General features: G+C 37.5%; 1 protein-coding gene across 1 annotated transcript in view; it reads left to right on the forward strand.

Annotated features, from left to right (window-relative positions):
- The window catches only part of CASP7 (caspase 7), a 59,889-nt gene extending 35,144 nt beyond the window's left edge, over positions 1-24,745 (forward strand). Inside the window, exons 3-7 of the mRNA XM_044665595.1 lie at positions 16,580-16,725; positions 18,329-18,457; positions 20,062-20,237; positions 20,721-20,850; positions 24,071-24,745. Coding sequence (XP_044521530.1) covers positions 16,580-16,725; positions 18,329-18,457; positions 20,062-20,237; positions 20,721-20,850; positions 24,071-24,294 — 805 coding nt within the window. The 3' untranslated portion in view covers positions 24,295-24,745. The remainder of the gene's footprint in view (positions 1-16,579; positions 16,726-18,328; positions 18,458-20,061; positions 20,238-20,720; positions 20,851-24,070) is intronic.
- The last annotated feature ends 279 nt before the right edge of the window (positions 24,746-25,024 follow it).

Consider the following 25,024-nt stretch of genomic DNA (forward strand, 5'->3'; position numbering starts at 1 on the left):
ATATTTATATTTAATGATATAATATTTATAGTCTATAAAATAATATGAACATTATATTTATAGTCTATATTTATATTCTGTAACAAATATAAATATATTTATGGTCTATAAAATAAATATGAACATAATACTTATAGTATACAATACAATATTTATATTCTGTAACAAACATAAACATAATATTTCTGTTCCATAATATAATATTTATAGGCTCTCCCATAAATATAAACATATTATTTATAGTTTATTATATAAATAATAAATTTATTATATAAATAATAAACATATTATTCATAGATATATTTATATCTATAATATATATATAGTCTGTAAAAATGAAATAATGTTTTAAAAAACACAGAATTATAAAGGAAATCAATGATGGTAATTATCAAAACATTTAAAAACCAGTTCCGCTTTTGCCTTATAGATGCCGGTATCTAAAAACATGTGAACATGAAAGGATTCAGGAAGCCTCTCCTATCTGTCCCTCTTAAAGACCAGCTTTCTTTTATGTGGGCCAGTGCTGGGGGATGCCGCGCTGGGAAGTTTCTGCTTGTCAGCAGAAGTAGCCGCCCAGCCTTTTGTGACCCCAGTAGGTCACTAGGCCTGATAGTGAGGCTAATCCTATGGAAAACTCCAGCATCTCCCTTTCTCTCTCTCTTTCTCACACACATCCACTCGCTGACTCAGTTACTTTGCCAGGCCTGGATGTACAGAGTCAGGTTTCCTGCCCAGGCCTAGCCCCGAATATGCGGTCTCTGATCCTACTGAAGAAGAAGATAGGCACCATCTAACCCGGGTGGAATCTGTTTCCAATGCAGAGTGGAGTGTTTTTCGATGAAGAGCCTAGGTACCGAATTAATAACCCTCTTTCTCTCTTGCCCTTTCTTCCACTCCGGGTGGGAAGGTAGTAGGCCTGTGGGAATGTCATCCACTGAAATGTCAGCAGCCAGAGATGAGTCATCCCCTAAGAATTTGGATAAAAAGCTGAGTCGGAAAACCAGAGTCTTGGTTCCCTGTGGAATCATTCTGGGGCAAAGCGTGCCTGGTGCTGCATTTACAACTTCCATGCCAGGGGGGAAAGGCAGAAAACAGAGGAGGCTTCTAGGGAGGAGCGGTAGAGGATAAATGGGAATTTACCCGGAGGATTTACTTTAGGGCCTGATGGATCAATGGGAATTTACCCGGAGGATTTACTTTAGGGCCTGATGGATAAATGGGAATTTACCCGGAGGATTTACTTTACGGCCTGATTCAGAAAAGCATCCCGTAGGCAGCACAGGGCTCGCTGAATAGCGCAGCAGACTCTGTAAGAGGAAAAAATCTATCCGTGATCTCTGGATGAGGAAATTAAACTCGGGCCTGGAATTTTATGTCTAAATGCATTTTGCTGAGCATCCAGGAAGAGCCTGATTTCTTTGTTTTTGTGCCCTCCTGCCCCATCCCATCTGCGGTATGGTGGCTAGATAGTCTAGTCAGAGCTAGAAAGGCCTGGGTTTGGGTCCAGCCTCTGACATAGAGAACGGCCTTGAACAGGCCACAGCATCTCAGGGCTCTAGGCAAGAAGCCCATAACCCTGGGCTCTAGGCTATAATGGGCAGAAGGCATTTCCTCTTCTGGGAACTCCTCCTTCCAAGGAAATGACAGGTGCCATCTCTGTCTTATCCTTTGGAAAGGGACCGTGTGTTCTACTTCTACTACGATGTATTCTGGCATGATTATTATATTTGCCAGGAAGGGATTGCTTTATGGGTGAATCTTAATAGGTTAGAGATTTTTTTTTTAATCATTCTCCCAGGTTTTTGATTAGTTTTCTGTGATGAATCTAACTTAATCAAACATGTGACTGAATCTGTTCAACACATAAACTTTCAGGGGCCAGAAACACTGTGACATTTCTGGATAGGAGACTAGACTGGAAAGAGACATCCTGGATGCCTCAAATTGGACTCTCTGGTGTTCAGTCATTTTGGGGTCATGTCAGACTCCTAGGAACCCATTTGGAGTTTTCTGTGTAGTCTTTTAGTTCTTCTGATAGCCTCTAGGAAGAGAGTAAGAGGGACCAGGGACCCCCATTTATGCTTAAGGTGAGCTTGGAAAAACACCCAAATAATACTACTGAAGCCTTCCCCCTAATAAAATTAGAGCAGGTCCTTATGGAAAATACTCTTTAATTCTTACTTCCAATCCCTGCCCTCCCCCCCCCCCTTTCTGTATGACACCTTGGAGGCCACAACTTGTCTAATCCCCCTAGAATTTCCTTATCTGAAATGAGGGAGGCTAGACTAGATGGCTTCCCAGATCCCTTGTAACTCTAAAGTCAATGATCTTGTGATTAAATGATCTCTAAGAGTGGTTCTGTGGATAGAAAACACTGGATCTGGGATCAGGAAGATTTAACCTTCCTTAGACATTTACTGGTTGTGTGATTCTGGGTTATTTAACCTCTTTTGTCTCAATTTCCTTATCTATAAAATGGAGATAGATAATACTAGCCCCCAACTTCCAAGGGTTGCTATGTAGATAAAGTGAGATAATATTTATTTTTATTTAAAATTTTTTTTTCCATGAATAGGCCCCCAACTTCCAAGGGTTGTTATGTGGATAAAGTAAGATAATATTTATTTTTATTTTAAAAAATTTCCCCATGAATAGGTTTTGAAGGATACATGTAAAACCCAGTGGAATTGCTTGTCAGTCTTAGGGGGGGTGGGGGGAAGCAAGGGAGGGGAGATTATGAATTGTGTAACCATGAAAAAATATTCCAAATAAAAATTTAAAAAAGGGAAAAAGAAAAAAATTTCTCATGATTACATGATTCTTGTTCCCCCCCCCCCCAGAGTTGACAAGCAATTCCACTGGGAATATGTTATAAGATTACATATTAATATTTATAAAGATCTTTGCTAACCATAAAGCATTATGTAAATGTTAGACATTGTTATAATTAATATTATCATCCCAATCTAAATAAATTTCATTCATTTAGAAGTCAGGAAAATGTAGGTATTGAGTAATATAAGAATTTTTGTTCAATAGCTAGTATTTATTAACATGCCTTTGGAATGAGTTAAAAACTATTTAAATAAGATCCACTATATAAATGCACTAAGAAATCATAATTGGAGGGGAATCTTACTTGAGAAGTAGCATAGCTTAGTACCAAAGAAGACCTAAGTTCCAGTCCCATTTCTGCTGTCCAGCAGATGTTCTTTGTAACTCTCTTGGTTGTAGGGAAGGTGCTGACCTCTATTGATAGAGATGTATGAGCTTGACTTGGGCATCATCAAGTAAGTTTTCAGAACTATTCCATTTTTAATAGGAAATCCTAACCCTTACTATTCAAACCAAAGGTCCAGCCCCATTATTTTACCCATTTAACATAGAGTTCAGTGAAAAAAAATGAGTAAAGTATCAATAAAATTTCTTTCCTTTTTTAAAAAAATAAATTAATAGCAAGCAATTCCAAAGTGTATAACCTTGGGAAGGACCCAGAGCTGTAAACAGGAAACTCTGTTTTATTATGATTCCTAAATTAATCTTCTGATTGTTCCCTTCTCTCCCCCACCTTAGTGGGATGACCTGGGCAAAGGTTTTTCTTTGAAAGTGCAAGGCAGGCGAGATACAAGCTGGTTTTATAGAGAGCAAGTTCTCTGAGGCAGAAAAGAGAGGAAGAAAAAGAAGGAAGGAGAGAGTGAGGGAGAGAAGAGAAAGAAAAAGAAAGGAAGGAAGGAAAGAGAGAGAGAGAAAGAGAGAGAATTGTTCCTCATCACTAAAGATTAGCTGTCATGCTTTTGGGCAGGGAAATCAGAATCTAGATCAAATCTACCCCAGTACTAAGGACAACTTTGCCCCACTTGCATTTTTCCTGGCTCTCTCATTTGTGCCGCATAGAAAGCAAATTCGATGATGGCTCTCAGAGTGCTTGCAAGGATGATTTTCAATTGTTCTACAAGCATTAGGGATAAGGATGGAGAAGTGGAAATAAAACTTTAGGAAATGCTGAAATGAAAAGGTGAGAAAGCAGCATTGCAGAGGTAAACCCAGCCCTTGTTTTAGGAGGTTGGCTCCGGAGCTCTTCCACCTTGGGTAGGAAATCCAAACACGAATGCAGGCCAGAAGCGCTGTTTTTGTTTTTGTTTTAAACCCTGCCTGTCCTAGACGACGGACTTCTGTGTCTGAAGGTTATTTCCCAGGTCTTTGAAAGCTGCTTATTTCCTGCCGTCAGAACCCTGCTGGGCCCTGTGGTTCAGAACATCGCCATCATTCCCGCAGTCGGCTCATTAATCCGTGCTCGCTCCTTGGAAATCTCTCCTGCTCACTCTTTGGAAATCTCTGAGGCTATTCTTGACCAGTCTGGAGAGTTTTATCTGATTATCTGCTCAGCAAACCTAATTAATTACCAAAACGATAGTCATTCTTTATTAGAAAATAGAAATGGCCCATCCTCCATTCCACTGACCACAGTGAGAGTGCAGGGACGGTGCCAGGCCTGGAGTCAGGATGGGCTGGGTACAAATCTGGCCTCAGACACCAGCTGAGTGACCCTGGGCAGGCCACTTAACCTTGTTTGCCTCGGGTCCTTCATCTGTAAAAGGAGCTGGCGATTGACATTAGTGTCTCTGCCCAGAAAACCCCAAATGGGGTCATAAATAAAGAGTCAGATATAAAAATGACTGCACAATGATCCTTATTGAAAATGAATTGTACCAGGGTAGTTAGGTGGTTCAGAGGATTGAGAGCCAGGACTGTTGTGTGATGGGAGGTCCGGGGTTCAAATGTAGCCTCAGACGCTTTCTAGATAGGTGAACCCAGGCAAGTCACTTAATCCCTGCTTTGGAACCAATATTCAGTATGATTCTAAAATAAATGATAAAGGAGAAAGAAAGAAAAGGGGGAAGGGAGAGAGAGAAGATGAGAAGAAGAGAGAAAAGAAGAAAGAGGGAAGGAAAGAGAAAGAAAAAGAAAAAAAAGGAAAGAAAAGAAAGAAAAAGAAGGAAAGAGGGAGTGAGGGAGAGAAGAGAAAGAGAAAGGAAGGAAGGAAGGAAAGAGAGAGAATTGTTCCTCATCACTAAAGATTAGCTGTCATGCTTTTAAAGGAAGCTCCAGGTGGTGTAGTTGTAGGATGGTTAACAGCATCATTAAACCCATGTATAGGAGGCAGCTTGGTGGCTCAGTGGAATGAGAGCCAGGCCTAGAGATGGGAGATCTTGGGTTCAAATGTGGCCTCAGACACTTCCTAGCTGTGTGACCCCTATTCTTAGCCCTTACCACTCTTCTGTCTTAGAACCAATATTGGTTCTAAGACAGAAGGTAAGGGTTAAAAAATTTTTAAAAGCTTGCAAACAAGGTGGGATAATAATTACATTTAAGGCATGGCAGGGTTTCTTCAAACTATTTCAGTGGTGTCATTAGAATTATTTCATTTACATATTACATTAGGATGCCCCTATCAGTAGACTATTTCGTATAGAATATTTGCTTTCACTAATTCCTTTTAGACTCACTGTCCCAGAAAGCTCTCCAAAACAACCTTCTTGATTGATGGATTTATGGGATTGACTAAGGGTGGCTGGGCAATATGATTTTCTTCTCTCCCCAGGTTGCAATGCTGATTCATCTCTATAGGACTTTATCATTCCTACAACAGGTACCTTCTTTCCTTCCAACTATTGCCATTCACTTGGGTCCTGCTCTTCATGACCCCATTTGGGGTTTCTTCCCAATCCGACATCTCCAAATTCCCAGTCTAGTGCCATTATCCCTGTACCATCCTACTATTCTCATAGTAGTTATTGTGGAGGGGAACAAAGAATACTCTAAGGTATGAGGAGGAAAAAGGAAGTAGAAAAACAAAGTAAAGTGATTGAGAATGGGTGTTCTCTGGGTTTGTTTGAGATACTGGCAAATAAAAAATGGTAGTGAACAGGATCTTTCATTTTATTTTTGTAACCACTGATTAGGTTTCTGTTTTGGAAAAAAGTCCCTTTTCTCCCCCCTCAGCCCTTCTACCTCCCTGTCTTCCACAGACAAACAAACATATTGGCACTCTGGGCTGAAGCTGCCAAGATATTATGTAAATGATGACTTGACACCTGTTTTTAAAATTCTGTATCCTAGAGGTGCCCTGCTAATTGGATTAAATGAAAACAGAAGATTAAAGAGGGAGGGGGAAAAAGAGAAAGAAAAGAAAGCTAATTACAAAAAAATGCTTCCAAATAGTGTTGTATTTTAGGGAGGGAAAAAAATTCAAAAGCCAAACAGCCCTCATGCCTATTAAATAAAAGAAGAAACAATTATTTCTGTGATTTTTATTGAGTGACTTCCTAATAGTATTTCTAATTGGGCTTAATATTTATATAGAAGCTCTTGTCCCATATTACTGCAGCTAACAATTAATAAATTATATATACTTATGTATATGTATATATAAAATAAATAAAATAGCTAGCTGATATGATCCTGAAAGACCCCTTGGGGATGAATGTTCTATGATTCCATGCAGATTTCACTGTTGGAACTCTCTGACCCATTGTCTGTCAGACCTCTGACAGGCTCCCCAGAGAGTCTTGAACATGACTTAGAAGGTGATGGGAAGGCTGCTGCCATCACTGTGCTAGGGACAATGTCACCACCATCCAGTCTTTTGTTATGGCTTGTGCCTTAAGACATCCATCAGCCAGCCAGCGGGCTGGGAGGGAGACAAGGGAAAGCAAGCATGAGAAAGCCCTCCAGAGTTGTATTGATGGGCCACCGAAGCAGAGCTCTCCAAGCTCTCTTGTTCTCATTTCTTATCAATATTGTCAGTGGTTCTGCAATGGCCCAGGTTATGAAGACTGACCCAGCAGCCTGGCTAGCTCTCCTTTTATTAACTGGCAGCTTCTTGACAGTGATGTGGCCGCTCCCTTCCATCTCTGAAGAGCAGTCTTCTAATTATGGTCACAGGTGCCTTAAGAAGGAAAATGTCTTTGAAATGAGCATTTGAGGTTTTATGCTTAGGAAAATTTTACAAGCCAGGCCTGGGTGGATGCAAAATGTGTTAAACCAGGACCTGCATTTGGCCAACCCAAGTGTCCCTGAGATAAGGAATGGTGTTAGCCAATAATCCATCAGATTGCATCTTTTCAAGTTGGGTTGTCTTGGACCTACCCTTGAAAACTTTTCCTGTGCTAGAAAACCTAAGCATACTTAATTATAAGATGTCTCTTTTTTCATTCTAAAATGAACTCTAATATATATTGTAGTGAAAAAAGTAAAGGGGTGGCTTTCCCCGCCTTGAATTCACTCAACAAATAGTTCTTTGTAATCCAATTCAGGTTCAACACTTTAAGCAGAATGGCCCTGGTCCAAACTAGCTAGGAACAGGTCAATGTGCTGATGGTATTCAGGGGGCGCATTTTTCCTTCCAGAAATTGTTTCCAGGAACAGAAAAAATTCAGTGGAACAGCTTGGATTGCTATGTGACTTTTTCTATAAAATAGTAAGGTTATATTATATCAAGTTTTATATTAAAATTTCTAAACTCATTCCGCCTCTATGGAATGGAGGCCTCTGGAATGGAATCTGTTGTCTGGCAAGGAGACTTTATCAGATGCCTGACCTCAGGGAATGGAGTAGGGTACTTTGGATGATAACACTTGGTAGAAGAGAAGATATCCCTGCCCTCAGGGAACTTAAGATTTATAGGGAATTTGGGAGGGTCAAAATGACCTGACCCAAAGAAGATCCATTAATGGAACCACACCTCCTATTGGAATGTTTCATGGATATCTTTTTAGACCATTTAGACCTGTTTTTATCAGTGACTTGGGTGAAGGTAAGTAGAGCACAAGTAAGCAGATCTGCCCAGGATCTCAAGCTAAAGAGATACAGTGAAAATGCCAGACTATGGATGCAATAATAAGTTATTCACATTTTTATAATGTTTTATAGCTTACAAAGCATTGAGTCATAGATTTAGAGCTGGAAGGGGCTTCGTAGATGTCTAGTCCATGGGGCATCAAACACTCCTGAGTGCAAATTAAAAGGTAATTGGGAAATATTTAACCAAATAAATTAAAATATAATAAAACACGAAATACAACAAAAATAGTTCATATTACATTTTAAAACTAAAGTCAGTGTGTGGCCTGCAGGGATTCCCCTATATGTGGATTAGGGGCCTCCATTTCTATTTGAATTAGACACCATTCAAACCATGAGGAAGTTGAGGCCCAGAGGGGTTAAGTCCTTTGCCCAAGGTCAATCATGGGTTAGTAAAAGGCAAAAAGCAAAAATTCAAACCCAGTTTTTCAGATTTCAGATATTTCCATTATACCATGCTGCCTCCCTTAATCCTGGAAGTAGATAGTAAAAGCATTATTTTAGCCACTTTAACGATGAGATAACTAATATTTAGATATATTAAGTGACCTCCTCAAAATTATACAGCTCATGGTTTCTAGAACTGGGACTCTAAACAATTAGATTAACAAACCAGATCTAATAAGATGAAATTTAATAATACTAATAACAAATGTCAACTCCTACACTTGGGTTCAGAAAATAAACTATACAAATAGGATGAGGGGGAGGCATGACTAGACAATAATTCATATACCAAGTTCTGATGGTCTTATTAGGCCACTAACTCAGCATGACTTAACAAAGCAAAAAGTCCACTTTAGAACAAAAATGTAGTGAGATCTTAGAAGCATTGAGCCTAAAACAAAGGAATGGATTGTGGCACTATGCTCTGGAGTATTGTATTTAGTTCTGAGCCTGAGGAAAACATTAACAAAGTGGAATGCATCCAGAAGGTGGTGAAGGAACTAGAAATCAGAACAAAGGAAAATCAGTTGAAAGAGCTTAGGCTCAGGCTGCTAAGGAGGACTTTGGGTTGAATGCTAGCCTGGAGTTGGGAGAACATAGGTTCAGATCTGGCCTCAGACACTTCCTAGCTGTGACCCTAGGGGAAAAAAAAGGAAGAGAGGAAAGAAGGAAGGAGAAAAGAAAGAAAAAGAAGGAAGAAGGAAAGATAAAGAAGGAAGAAAAGAAAAAAAAAGAAGGAAGAAAGGAAGGAAAGAAAGAGGAAGGAAGAAAGAAAGAAAGAAAGAAGAGGAAAAGATCTTTGGGAGATAGCATGTTGAGTTTAGGGAAACATCTACAGAATCATAGATTTTAGTTAGTAGGGACATTAGAGACCATTTGTTCCAGGCCAATCTGGTTTGAATATAGAGTACATCAAAGAAGTAACTGATTAAACTAGATTTCCTTGACTCTCATCCAACATTGGGGTTCTTTGCCTGTCATCTAGTGATTTTCCTAGGGATAGAGACTAGAACTGTGATTTCATTGTTTTCAGGAATCCTCTTTGAAATGAGAAAACTCCCTGTACCATTATAGGTCAGCACCTGCCCTGCAATTTAGTCTTAAAGATTTGCCTAGAGCTCTCAGATCTGCCCCTTCTCACACAGCCATGGTATGGGGTACCTCGAACTCGGTTTTTCCTGGCTCTGAGGCCCACCATCTATCTATAATTCCATGCTCCTGGTTTAGTGATTTTAATATTAGGACAGTCATATGGTTTGGATTTTGATTCTGACAGACTGCATCCACATGGAATGGATCTTGATTTAGTATATTAAATCTTTACCCTTGGAAATCTTTTCATTCATTTCTACTTTTTGTGCCTCAAAATATTCATTTCAGAGAATAAAGAATACTGGCAGTTGGAGGAAGTTTAGAGATCATTTTGTCCAACTCCCCTCTTTGACAGGAGGAAATTGGGACAAAGAAAGGGAAATTGACCTGCAAGGTTATATTGATCAGCAAGTAGTAAAGCTAGTTCCCAGGTCTTTTTTTTTCTTTTCTTTTAAAAAATATTTTAAATTAAAATATGTTTTTAAATTTTAAATTAAATATTTTAGTACTAAATATTGGCTCGTAGGAAGACAAATGGTAAAGGTTAGACAGTTGGGGTCAAGTGACTTGTTCAGGGTCACATAGCAAGGCAGTATCTGAGACCAGATTGGAACCCAAGACCACCTGTTTCCAACTTGGCTCTCTATTCCACTGATCCACTTAGCTGTCTCTCTTGGATCTTCTTAATCTTAGCCCAGTAATTACTCAGCAAAACTTTATTATCAGTCATTACTCCCTGAAATGCTGTGGTCCATCTGCTATAAAATGAACCTTTCTTTATGGGTTATCTCCCCACCATTAGAATGTGAGCTCCCCGAGAGTAGGGAATGTCTCAATCTTATGTCTAAATCTCCAAATACTTGACACATAGTTGATACATAATATATACTTTTCCATTCCTTTCTCTCTACCTGTGTGAATCTTGGTCTCAGGATTTCTTCTTTCAGTTATTAATGGTGTATCTCCTCACAACTTTTGTCCTTAAGAAAGGATTGATTAGTAAGGACTAAGCAAATAATTTCTGACCCACTCCTTCCCAGCACATACCCACGGACTTGGAGAAATGGTTGTCAACTGAGATTTCATTTGTTTTTAAGGAAGGACTTTGACTTTTAATTCTGTAATGAGGAAATAGATATTAGGTTCCTGTGTAAAGAGTCGGAGTTTTATTTGGGGGCAGGATAGTTGAGAAAGTTCCCTTTATCTGTTTTTTGACTCACCTGAGGAAGAACATTATGTTTCATCTTTTTTAAAAAATATCCTTTTGGGGCCTTTCCTCCTCCTCCTCAAAAGAAAATACCCTTTTTGTAATAGTGGAATTTTTTTTTTTTCTTAAGCTATTTCCTTAAACAGTACCTGTAATTCTTTCCCCAATATATTTATTTCTGGCCACTTGATTAAATAAGTCTAATCAAAAGCAAAGCCTTTTCTTTATCATGTTAATCATGTCTGATTATGGCAAATGCTTTGGGGTTTTGTTGAAGTTGTCATTCAGTGGATACTAATGACAGCTTCCTTTTCATCACAGTCCTGGTACTACTCAGATACCCAAAGCAGTTTGTTTAAAAAATTATCATTGTTGCAAAAAGATTCCTTCCCACAGAGAAACTCCTTTTCCTTAACTTAGGGCACCTAAAATGCTATGGCTGTCGGTTTTTTGCATAATTATATCCTTCCACATACTATGTTAGGCTTGGAAAATCAGGACAGCTGCTTCTTTGGGGGAATCTAGGAATGGTTCTGGTCAGTCCCAGGGCTCTATGGTGCCCTAGGAAGGGCCATACTTGATGGTTTCAAGCCTAGTTTGGCAAACAAAATGGCACTCATTAGCAAACACTAACTTCTCCAGTGTTCTATGTTTGTTTCCATTCAGTCCATTTTAACAGCAATTGATTTTAAGTGTCTACAATGTGTAAGGTAATGGGTTAGGAAGTGGGTCTACAAAGATAAAAATGAAAGAGCTCCTGCTCTCAAGGAACTTGAATTCTACTGGGGGCTGACAACATAAACACAAATATATACATATATATACATACATATATATATATATATACATATATATATATATAAAGTACAATATTATGTCTCTTTCTTTCTCGTATACATATGTGATATATGTGTGTGTGTGTGTGTGTGTGTGTATATATATATATATATATAATAAAAAGGGGCAATGTCGGCTCAAAGTTGGAGAGATTATGGAAGGTTTGATGTAGGAGCCTTGAAGGAAGACCCAAATTCAGAGATGTGTTGTTTGGGGGAGGAATGTGTATTTCAGGCATAGAGGAAGACTTTTAAAAAAAAATCTTGTTTGGTATTTTAAAATCCCCAAGTATACGACTAGGTCTGTATCCCAAAGAGATTTTTTTTTAAATGGGAAAGGACCTACTTATAAAAAATATTTATAATTGCTCTTTTTGTGCTGGCAAAGAATTGGAAACTGAGGGGATCTTCCTCCATTGAGGAATGACTGAACAAATTGTAGTTAATGATGGGATATTATTGTGCTATAACAAATGATGAGCAGGATGACTTTAGAAAGAGCTGGAAAAACCTATAAGAACTGATGCAGAAGGAAATAAACAGAACCAGGAAAACATTCTACATAGTAAGAGCAATATCGTGGAATGACCAACCATGAAAGAGTTAGCTATTATCAGCAATACAGTGATCCAGGATAATTCTGAGGGACTTATGACAAAGAATGCTCTCTACTTCCAGAGAAAGAACTCTTCGAGTAGGAATCCAGATGAAAGCATACTATTTTTTCGCTTGTTTGTTTGGATATATATTTTGGGGTTTGGTTACTTACAAAAAATGAATACTATGGAAACATGTTTTGTGTGATAATACATGTATAACCATGATTAAATTGCTTGCCAGCTCTAGAAGTGGGGAGGGAAAGAGGAAGGGAGACAATTTGGATCATATAACTTTGGAAAACTTATGTGGAAATTTGTTATTACATATAATTAGTAAACATAAATAAAAATCCCCAGGTATCTCCCACTTTCCCTCCCCTCCCCAAATTGGAGAAATCATCATTTAATAAAAAGAGATAGGCAGATGAGTAGATGGATGGATAGATATAGATAAACTGTCTTGCTGTACACGTCTGTTTCTGTATATAATATTCTCTTGGTTCTTCTCATTTCATTCTTCATAATTTCATGTAGCTTTTTCCATATTTTTCTGAAATTAACCTGCTCATCATTTCTTACAAACTCAATAGTAATGTGATGGCACAATCATACGCTAGAAATAAACCTAATTGTGGTATTGCCAGGTCAAAAGATATACACAGTTCTATAACTTTCAGCTTAATAATAATAAATGGGAAGACTTATACAAGTACCCAGAGGTAGAAAACAGAAAATTAGTTAATATTAATTAAATAAATTTAATTCATTAAATATTCAAGTAGCAGCTAACAAACTAATTTAGTTAAGATAGGCTCAACTGAAGGAGGATCAAATTAGAAATAAATATGTAATGCAAATTGCTTAACATGCTCATATTGTAGCTATTATTATTTTATCTGATAAGCCCAGTGAAGAACCACTGGTGGCTTTCAAGTGATATGAAATGACAAATGCTCACTTCACTCTGTATCAGTTCATACAGGTTACATTCCTATGCCATAATTTGTTCAGCTATTCCCCAATGGAGGGGCAAACCCTTGGTTCTCATTTTGTCATTTCAACCTCTACAAAATCTCTTGTATCCATACTCTTCTCTCCATTCATGTAACCACCATACTATTTTAGGGATGTACTAGGAGAACTAAATGGCAAAATGGCAGCTGATTGGATCTCCATATCTTGAAGGAGAAAGGACTCAAGAATGAGTCTGAGGTTACAAACATGGGATAATTGGGAAGATAGTGGCAAGACAGTGGTACTCTCCACAAAAATAGACAAATTGAGAGAATGGTTATATTCTTAAGAGGAATTCTGTATTGGAAATCTTGAGTTTGCAATGCCAATGGGATATCCAGAAAGAAATATTCAAAAAACAGTTAATAATGGAGTAGTGTCCCCATCATTCAGAATGAGTCCCTTACACACAGAGGAAAGAACATGGATAAGTTGTAACCTGCATCATCTCCAGGAAAATTATCCACATCAGTGAAAACATAGATTTATCAAAATGTCTTTGCAAAGAGGTTAGGGACAGATTATACATTATAATTCTTTCTTTAAAAGTTTTTCCCATTAACAAGCATTCAGTATTTCTTTCCCTCCCACCTCTCTTCTCTGTCTCCATTACCCTTTAAAAAATAAAGGAGAAAAATACTCCCCTTTTAAATAATTATGTCTAATATATGTCTCCATCTGTAGCTCTCTCAGGAGGTACGACTCATGGTTTATCATGGGTCCTCCAGAATCATGGTTTATCATTGCATTCATCAGAGTTCTCAAGTCTTTCAGAGTTATTTGTCTTTATAGTATTGTTATTGTACAGATTATCCTCCTGCTTCTATTCACTTTGCTCTGTATCAGTTCATACAAGTAACAATCATATATTGTAATTTATTCAGCAATTCTCCATTTGTTGAACAAGCCCTTAGTCCCACTTATTTACCACTACAAAAAAAAAAAGCTACTATAAATATTTTGGGTTTTGTGGGTCCCTTTTCTTTTTTTTTAAATTTCTTTAAAGTATCATATCATAGTATCATTGCTCAATCAAAGGGTATACAATTTAGTCCTTTTGAAGGTATGGTTCCAAATTCTTTCCAGAATGACTGGACCAATGTGCCCTATTTTCCCACAGTTCCTTCAGTAATTGCCTTTCTCCTATTTTTGTCAACTTGCTAATCTGATGAGTATGAGAGACAGAACCTCAAAGAGCATTTTTCTGTGTTTAGGAGCATACTTTTTTTTTTTTATATGGTTATTCATAGCTTGGATTTCTTCCTTTGGAAACTGACTTTGTATTCTTTGACCATTTATCAGTTAGAGAATATAAAATGTTAACATTTAAAGGAACTTTGGAAATCACAAGGTCCAAACCAAGAGGCCCAGAAGTAGAATAAGTTGTCTAATATCTAAGAGATAAAGTTAATGGCATAGCCAGATTTAGAATTTGAGGTCACACTGGCTTCCAGAGCAGGACTTTCTTCAGTGCACCATGCTACCTAGAAGGGCTAGGCAGAAACCACCAACACTAGAACAGAGGTCATTCAGGAAAAATGAGCTTATTGCCCAAGCAGCTGTAAGGAAATAGGTTTTTACCTCTTCTCCCCTTTGCCCTGGTCCATAGCAATACCATCCTCAATTCGTTGCTATGTGTTCTCTTTTTTCCCCCCTAACTTCTTACTTTAGGACCTAATAACAACTCTGGGTCAGCAGGGCTGGGGCTAAGCAAGTGGGATTCAGGGACTTGCCCAGGCTCACACAGCTAGGAAGTGTGTGAGGCTAGATTTGAATCCAGGTCCTCTCAACTCCAGGATATCCCTGTATTCTTGTGACTTTTGCTACTATCATCATTGAGGCTTGAGCTGAAGGGTTGAATATTCTCTACTGCTGTAAGCACAGTGGGTTGCTGAGTTTATAATCCTGACTGATGTTTTTAACATTAGTTGAAGAAAACAATTGCGCCGAAACCCAGAAATATCCTAACACGTGACATAAGAAAGAAACAATAGGAAAGAGAAGCCCAGATGTACAAATGAATTGGTTTCTTTTCTCTTAAAGAGAGCGTATTTTTTATTTGCTTATCTAAACGCTCAGGTGTTATTGTTTTAGGAAAATGTTGGCCATCCCACAAGAAGGTGTTAAATAAATAGGATCATACAAAAATCAGAGTTAAGTCGTGTTGGAAATAGGGACCCAATCTGTGATTTCACTGGTATAGAAAGCTCCTGGATGAGGAAACCCCCTCAGCATCAATGCAGAACAATTCCCTCTTTGCAATTTATCCTCTTAAGACAGTTTCTTCATGCACTTAGAGGTTAAATGACTTTCCTGGAAACAAATAAGTCAGTATATGGGAAGAGTTGAACTCAAGTCTTCCTGGCTCTGTGGCTGGTTCTCACCGTTGTGCCCAGAGCAGTGAAATAAAATGGTCTCTAATCAAATATTTTTTAAAAGAATTCTAGGGTTAGGGTTGTAAACCTAATCCAACCAGTCCCCACCACCACACTTATAACAGGCACTTAATAAAGATTTATTGAATTGAAACTAAATTTAGTCTATGGTCTGACCCCAGAGCAGTGATGGAAATATAAGATTCTGAGATGCCTAATACTTTTTAAGGACTGGGAATTTTATTGGGGTAGGTGGGCCCTCCCTTCACAAATACAGATTGCAGCTTCCTTATAACTTGATAGAATATATTTAACAGTTGTTGCTACCAACCTGTCATCAAGCATCTCAGAATTTCACGAGGCTAGGTCTTGGACAATAGCTAGACAGAATTTGGCCAGGTCTGAAATGTTATGGGATTGTCAAAATTGACAAAATTAATTATAAAACGGACAGAAACTGTCAAGCTCAAACAATCAAGATTGACTATACAAAATGGCAGATTTTATATAAGGTAGGAGAATGAGGGGAGAGCAGTTTCATGGAAGCCAAGGGAAAAGTTTTTCCCAGAGGAGGGGGTGAGGGAGTCGGAGTCCACAGTATCAAAGGCTTAGAGCATAAGGTAACATTTCTCATGCATCCATGACTATACTATGTTTCAAATGTTTATAGACCCAGATAGCATCCTGGGTTTGGGAACTTATCCCTATTTTATTTGTAATATTATGTAGCCTTTTAATATATTAATATGTATACATTATATTAATATTTCTATTTTAATATTTTATTTTGTTTTATTTATATTAACTATTAAGCTCCTCCTGTTTTCTAGGGAATGTGCAAGATGCTAAGAATACAAAAACAAAAATAAAACATGAAACAGTGAGTCCCTTGAGAGCAGGAACTAAACTGCCTTTTGATTTTTTTGTATGCTCAGAGTTTAACACAATGCCTGGCACTTGGGAGGTGCTTTTTGACTCTCAAATGGCACAGCCATCTTCACACCCTAGCTAATTTTTCTGCATAAATAAACAGGTAGGTGTGGTGAAAAGCCCTTTATACAGGTGCACAGTAAAGTAGAGAACCACAGAGTATGTGCCTTTTTTCCTTTCATAGCTTGTAATTGGTTTTTTGTTTTTCCCTAGGAAAAAGAAAAATGTTTCAGAGAAGTCAAACCAACCCCTGCCCGAATATAAGCGAATGGTTGTGCCCAAATTCCAATATAATATGGATTACAAGAAGGTTGGCAAATGTATCATAATAAATAACAAACAGTTTGAAAGTAAAACTGGTAAGTGTTACTTGAAGTCAAAGCCACATGAAAATTGAATAAAGAATCTGGGAATATCTAATCTTCAGAAAACTTAAAAGAAATAATAAAGATAATATCAAATGAGTTAATATTTGTAAAGCACTTTGCAAGCCTGAAAACACTATGTAAATAATAAATAAATTTAAAAATACAATTCAGACACTTATTAGCTTTTTGACTTCTTGGCAGGACTCAATTTCTCTGGGGCTCAGTTCCTCATCTTTTGAATCCTGATGCAAGAACTCTATAAAGAGATCTGACAAACAGCTTTGGGAGGACAGAGGAGACCCTATGGATCATACAACTTTGGAAAACTTATATGGAAATTTTTTATTAAAATAAAAAAATTGAAAATAAAATAAAATTGAAAAATGTTGAAAGAAAAAAAAAAGAGTGCAAGAGAGAGACCTGACAAACTGGAGATTCCAGCTTGTGGTCCTACCCATCTCTAACAGCCAGCAATTGGCCTGTAGTACTCTTTCTTCTTCTTTTTCTTTTTTTTTTTTTAATCCTTTCCTTCTGTCTTAGAATCAGTGTTTTAAGTATTGGTTCTAAAGCAAAAGAATAGTAAGAACTAGGCAACTGGATTTAAGTGATCTGCCCAGGGTCACACAACTAGAAAATGTCTGAAGTCCAATTTGAACCTAGGACCACCCAACTCCAGACCTGGCTCTTTATCTATTTTAGCCACCTTCCTGCCCCTGGCATAGAGTATTTGTAAGATTTCTAAATTGCTTTGTATTTATTATCTTCTTTGGTTCTCAAAATAATCCAGGAAGTTATTTTGTGCAAATGTGAATATATCCATTTTGCTGATAAAAAAGCAGGTTCAAGATTTGCCCAAGATTCTTTATAGCTAGTGGATTATAAGAACTTAAGTTCACATCTTCTGACTTAAGTCAAATATTTTACCCACTATGTCATACTGCTTCTTATAAATTAACAGTTATTCACAGGATACTGATTAATCTTAGATTAAGATACTGAACAATCAACATCTTCCAGCTTCTTACAAAACTCCCTCTAATAGCAGATGGGAGATTGTCCAAAAGATCAGCACAAACAGATTTTTATTACAGGAACTACTCAACTTTGACCAGAATATTGATTCAAAAGGATTATCTGACCTTTGTTCATTTGAATATGTTTTGATCCATTCAGGTTTGGTTTTGGTTTTGCTTGTTCCTTTAAAAGTTGAACCTTCAAAGGCACCAAAATGAGGAAATTGAAATTACAAGTGAATGAGTGTTAGATAGCCTCTGGCTTGATTTCGTATTCCTGCCAGACTTGGGACTTACGGGATATATTTGTAGGTTAACTGATTTTTTGATTCCGTGAAATAGATTTGTTAGTTAACTAATTTACTGATTCAATAAAATTGATTTGTTGGTTAAAATAGATCTGTCAATTACTTATTTATTTGATTGTTTCGCATAATTAATTAAGAGTATTTTCCCATGGTTACATGATTCATGTTCTTTCCCTCGCCTCCATACCCCTTCCTGGAGCCCGATGAGCAATTCCGCTGTGTTTTTAATGTATCAGATTTGTTAATTATTGGTTGGTTCCCTTCCCACACCAGGCATGGGCACAAGAAATGGTACCGATAAAGATGTGGAAGGACTATACAAATGCTTCCGAAGCTTAGGTTTTGATGTAATAGTCCATAACAACCGTTCTTGTTCCGACATGCAGAACCTGCTCAAACAAGGTGAGCCCAGATGCCTTTTTCTCCAGTGAGTGAATTTTAATGCAAGTGAATGGTACTGAGGATGAGAAGTGTTTAAAGTCTCTTTGCCCAATTTGTGGGTGTTTTTGCAACAGAGCTTTTATAGAAATAGATTCTGTGTGACTTTACATGGATAATTGATTTCATATTGCTTGCTTTCTCAACAGGGAGAAGCAGGAGAGAGAATTTGAAACTCAATTTTAAAAGATGAATGTTAGAAACTTTTAAATATCTAATTGGGAGATATTTAACAAAAGAAAAAGAAAAAGCTCTTAGCAGAGCAGAGGGAATGATGTGCTTCAGACCTTTTCCTCCTACTAGGTTGCTTGACTGACGAATATAATAGAAAGCTGGATTTAGAGTCAGCAATACCTGGGTTCATTGTATATACCCACAGGGCATGTCTGCCTCTTTTGGAAGTCTTGATAAGGGTTAGGGGCCAACAGAAAAACTGTGATATAGACTCAAAGTAAGAAATAAGAAAATTCACCCTATTTTCAAATGATCTTTCTGAGAGAAATTGGGGGAATGTGGAGAAAACAACAACAAAAAAAATTGCTGAATGTGGAATGCCTCTTTTATGGGGCATTCATTGGGAGCCTACAAGTCAGAAGGATCAGCTTCTTTCTCACCTTGCAGCAATCACATTAAACTTCTTTGACTATATCCAGCAAAAAAAAAAATATATATATATATATATATGTACACATACATATATATACACACATATATACGTTATAATTAAATATTTACATAGTTTAAATTTTTAAATATATATTTATACTATACTTATATATTTATATATTAATTTGTTTGTTTATGTTTATACTATATTTACATATATACATATAAATATATATGTGGACTGGTAGGGAAAATCACTACTGCTGTTTTTGGAGCTACTGGGGAAACCATCAAATTTCAGCCCTCCCTTGGTTATGACCAATGGAATGATAGGCCACATTCAGGTTTTAAGCAAGTCATATTTCTGGAGAAAAATCTGTTATTTATTCAGACCAGTGTGGTGTCATCCCAGAAAAAAAAAAAAAACTGGAATATAGTCACAGAGTTTTCTCCTATTGGCATCTCAGATCGACAGTGTTTCTGCTATGAACTCTAATTGCATTGGTGGCAGCAATTGAGGGCAAAATGTCCCCAAGCTGACTTAAATAATCTTATCTTAATCTTAAAATGATGTTGGAAAAGTACTATTCTAAATGTTGTCATCACTACCACCCTCTACCCCCCCATTTCCTCCAGCCATACAAAGAACTTTGAGAGTCTTAAGGTTTCAGGTAATTTTAATGGGAAAGACCCTTCCTCTTTTGTCCATACCCACATCTGTCAGATAGTTCCTGGTCCTTCCAGGAAGAGCCTGGGCACAGAGGAGAGAATGAGCAGGAAGAAAAGCCAGCTGCCCCCTTGTTCCAATGTTTTTCACTGGAGCTGCCCTTTGTGGGTGCCCACCCACCCAAAAATAAATATCAGACCTGAGGAAATGTTACAGAATGTGGGGCTGGGGAGGTAAGAAAAGCAGACCTGAGGGCTCATTCATCTTCTAATTATGAAATATTTATGGATTATAGTTTCTCAAGAGGACCATACTGAATCTGCCTGCTTTGCCTGTATCCTTCTGAGCCATGGAGAAGAGGACGTGATTTATGGGACAGATGGAGTGACCCCAATAAAAGATCTGACTGTCCACTTTAGAGGAGATAAATGCAAGAGCCTCTTAGGGAAACCTAAATTATTTTTCATTCAGGTAATGACTTTTTACAGGTAACAGAGTTAAAGAAAAGACTGACTGCCCACAGAGACACTTGGACTGTGTTATATTCATGTATTCACATATTTATTCTCTTTGAGTTTTAAAAGGTGGTTGGGAGGGACGGCTCAGTGGATAGAGAGCCAGGCTTTTTGGGTTCAAATCTGGCCTCAAATAAGATCCTGGGCAAGTCACTTAACCCCATTCGCCTAGCCCTTAACATTCTTCTGACTTGGAACCAATACTTAGTATGGATTTTAAGACAGAAGGTAAGGGATTGGTTTTTTTGTTTTTTTTAAAAAGGTGGTTGGGGTTTTTCTGCCCCTTTTTTAAAAGTGATTAATGCATTTGCTTCCTCACTGTAAACTTTGTGGAAATAGCTAACAGCTCCATTTTCTATCCTCATCATAACTGGATAGGGGATCAGCATACTAATCTTAATTTCTAACTCCGTTAGATGGATTCTGCTTTGGTTTTCAGGCTTGCCGAGGTACTGAGTTTGATGACGGGATCCAGACAGATTCCGGGCCTATCAATGATACAAATGCCAATCCTGGATGCAAAATACCGGTTGAAGCTGATTTTCTCTTTGCCTATTCCACAGTTCCAGGTATAAAACTAACTGAACCTACTAAATGTACTATTCAAGCCAAAATGTCAGGTTCAAAGGTATTTTCACGCAATTCTGTTAATATTTACGTAAGTAGAAACACTTATATTTTTGTTTGTTTTTAAGATTTGTGAGCATCCAGTACAGAGATTTAGGTAACATTTGCTCAGATGCATTTGTCAGAATTTTATGATGGATAAAAAAAGCAAGGTTCCGTTCTTAGCTCCCCACTGGTGTTCATCACCCTTTATTGCCACTCCTCACTTAACGGGGGACAGAAATAACCAAGAATAATAAAAACAAGTATGGAAAAAACCCCAAACTCCAACAATCTGCAAGCACACTTGTTATTTGTCAGTTAAGAGAACTTGTCTTGGTGTTGTGGAATGAAAGCCCTTATTTTGTTTCTAGTAAAAGCACCGTCTGTCTGAGTTAAGTTCTTATAACTCTGAGGGCAGCCTCTTTAGTATTGTACGGTTGATGGCTTTGTCCCAGATTCTCCTCCTTCTCTGGGTTTTCATAAAAATTGCCCTTTCTTTCCTGATTCTTCTGTAGTCCGACTACTCTGTAGGCTTCTTTCTGGGAGTGATCTTGGTCTGTATCACACCTGCCCCACCTTGTCCTACTCCATCCTTCTTGGCCAGTGGGAAGTGGGAGGAGGAGGTGACAAATCACAAGATTACTTTATCACCAGATTCTGAATTCCAATGAACTTTGGGCTTACCCCAAATCTCTGTGCTCTGGTCTTTCCATATCCTCTCATGTGGTCACCTTGCCAGTTATCATTTCTATATCTTTCTAGATATAGCTGGAGTTCCTTTTGAAGTCCAGCCTCTCATCACTAGCTGTCTACTAAACATTTCAGACTGATGTCCCATAGCCATCTCCAACTCATCGTATCAAAAATAGAACTCATTTCTCCCCTCTGAAAAAACCTCTCTCCTTCTGAACTCCCTATTAATTTTACAGCAGCTCTTTTCAAAGTGTTGTCTGTGGACCTACGGTTCCCCAAGATCCTTTCTGGGGGTCTTGCAAGAGCAAAACTATTTTCTTAATCATACTAAGCCACAACTCTATATCTTTGGAAGACTAGATTTTCTCCATAGAGCTACTTCAACCAAAACCATATTGTAACAGATTGAATGCAGAAGCAGATAAAAGAATCCACCTGCTTTCTATTTAATAGAAAATATTTAAGAGATTTGCACACAAAAAAAGTAAAACTTGTACTCTTCTCACTAGATTTTTTTTTTATTTTGGAAAATATAGTTCTATATTTCTATAAATATATTTATTTCAATCTATTGGGTTTGTTATTATTTTTAAATAAATTTTTAATTGATTGGTTTTAATTTCTAATACAAATAGAGTAACCCAAATAAACAAAAGTTCTTTGGGGTCCTCAATAATTTTAGGTGTCAAAAGAAACCAAAAAGGTTGAGAATACCTGAATTAGGAAGTCCTTCCAGTCAACCAGGTTCCTAATTTCAGTATCATCTCTCTATTCTCACTCCACCCATATTATAAAATTATCTCTAGATCAATGTTGTTTCTGTCTATCATGTCTGTCATTCACCCCTTAAACTCTTTGAAGGTGGAAGTAGAGATTCTGGAACACATCCATTGGTAAGCTTTGAAACTGATCCACAGTAAGAGAAGGTTGAAGGAAAGTAATCCATCTTCACTAGTAGACTCCTCTGCCTCTTCAAAGTTTAGGATTTAGGACTGAAATGGTCTTAGAGATCATGTAGTCATTTTACAGAAGAAAAAAGAGTCCTTGATAGGTGAGGTGACTTACTCAAAGTCATTGTCAGCCAGTTAGCCATGGAGCCAAGACTTTTACCTAGGTCAAGGTCTCTGGCTCCAAATTCGGAATCTTTTTCCCTATACTTTTGTTAGCAAGCATTTATTGAGTCCTTACTACATGCCAGGCACTTGAAATAAGAGACAAAAGCAAAGTATCCCCTGCCCATAAGGAACTTACATTCTATTATGGGGAAATAGCATACATACAGGTAATTCAATGTAAAATAAATACAGCTATTTGTATTTGGGGGAAGAGGAGAGTATCTGTCAAGAAAACCACTAGCAAATAAGGTAATTTCGAATAATTATTTTTCAATGTATACATTTTCTTTAATTTACAAAGAGATTGCATTTTAGAAAGGCAGCTTGTGTTCTGACTAATATCTTTCCTTTCTACTTCTTGAGATTAAGAAGATCAAATGAGGGGATATGAAATTGGACTTTGAAAGCTAGGAAATACAGTGCAAGTCTTAGGAAATTAATTTTTCCCTTTGGATTTAGACAAGGGCCATGCTGGAAATTTATTCCACTGGGATTCCTTTTCTGACAATAACAGATACTATGCCTTTTCAAAGAGAAATTCTCTTTAAAATGCCCTTTAAAGAGAAATCTGAAAAAGCTCTACATCAGCAAACTGATGATCATTCCTGATTGTTTTACGTTTACTTGAGGTCAGAATATTTAACCAGTGAGCCTCTTATTGTAGACTCAGTCCTATACACAGGTGGAATTTATTTCCTTTCTTTAGCCTACCCCTATGAATAATACTGTCCTAGTCCAATAATAAGAAAAAAACTGTAATCTAACTTCCATGGCATACTATAATAATAGCTGATATTTATGTACGTCTTTAAGATTTGCAGAGCTCATTACTTACCACTATGTCTTCATACTATGCCATGGAAGTAAGCAAATACTGTTATTAACCCCATTTTATAGGTAAGAAAATTAAAAAATTTAGGGATTTTCCAAGGATTACACATCTAATAAGTATTTTTTTAGGCAGGATTTGAACTCATTTCTTCTTGATTCTAAGTCTACCACTATCTAATACACCACTAAACTGAAGTCAGGGAGATTTGGGTACAAATCCCACCCCAGATCCTTACTAGCTCTGTCATTTCTGGGACTCTTGTTTCCTTATAATTAAAATAAGAAGGTTGGTCTCCATTTCTTTATCTGTAAAATAAGGAGGTTGGCCTCAGTGATCTCTGAAATCCCTTCCAGCTCTAAATCTGGCATTGTAGAATCATCAATAACTCGCAAGAACATCATTAGAACTGCTTCAGAGTATTTCTGAAAGGCAGATCCAAAAGACTTTCCTGATCCATGAAAGCTTCTCTCTTCTCAATGGCTGTTTGGGAACCAGCTGCAAAAACCAACCCCTTTGATCTATTTTCTTCCCTCTTTGAAGGTTATTATTCATGGAGGAATCCGGGAAAGGGATCTTGGTTTGTGCAGGCCCTTTGCTCAGTCCTGAATGAATTTGGAAAAAGCCTGGAGATCATGCAGATTCTCACGCGAGTGAACTATAGAGTGGCCATGGACTTTGAATCTCAGTCCGACAACCCGTGTTTCAACGAGAAGAAGCAGATTCCATGCATGGTCTCCATGCTCACCAAAGAACTCTACTTTTGACAACATAGCCAACTACACCAAGGACAGTTCAATCGGGAACTGTGGATCTTTCTTATTTTTTTTTTAAAAAAAAAAAAAACCTTTAATTTGTTTTAATGTCATGACTTGTGATCTTAAATTTCCAGAAGTGTTGAATTGAGGGGAAAACCATCAAACCGGCAGAGTACCCTTTCAGTGATCCTTGGTGCTTTCATAAATTTTCAAAGGGACTATAATTTTTAAATTATAGTTTTGTTTCAATGACTGTTTATAATTATCTCAGGATTCAGAGATATGGGGCAAAGGGTTTGTTGATGATTTCTTTTGAACTTTTCTGGAATGGGATGCAAATAACACAAGTGACCTCGCCGTTGGCTGCTCACAACGTGTGCCTCTCGATTGTGAATGGACACGGAAAAAAAAACATGTCTATATTACCAAATAAAATTACTGCTGGCAGTCTTGGAAAGAATCATTCATTTGTGTTTATCTGAGATGGATGGAAGCACTTGGCATTTAATGTTGGTTCAGAACAATTTTCACACATTTATTTATCTAAGAGATAAGAGAAACTACTAAAAAGTGGTTTTAATATGGGCTTAAAAGATAATTCCCCCCTCCCTTGCAATTCTCTGAATACCTTCACTCCAGACAGTTGGTTGACTAATATATACTAAACAACCCTTATGTTGGAGGCACAGCATCCAAGCTACAGAATTTAAGGGGTAAAAGAGTTCACAAACAGAGAAAG

The sequence above is a fragment of the Gracilinanus agilis genome, chromosome 2, assembly GCF_016433145.1.
Source record: "Gracilinanus agilis isolate LMUSP501 chromosome 2, AgileGrace, whole genome shotgun sequence".
NCBI classification, from domain to species: domain Eukaryota; kingdom Metazoa; phylum Chordata; class Mammalia; order Didelphimorphia; family Didelphidae; genus Gracilinanus; species Gracilinanus agilis.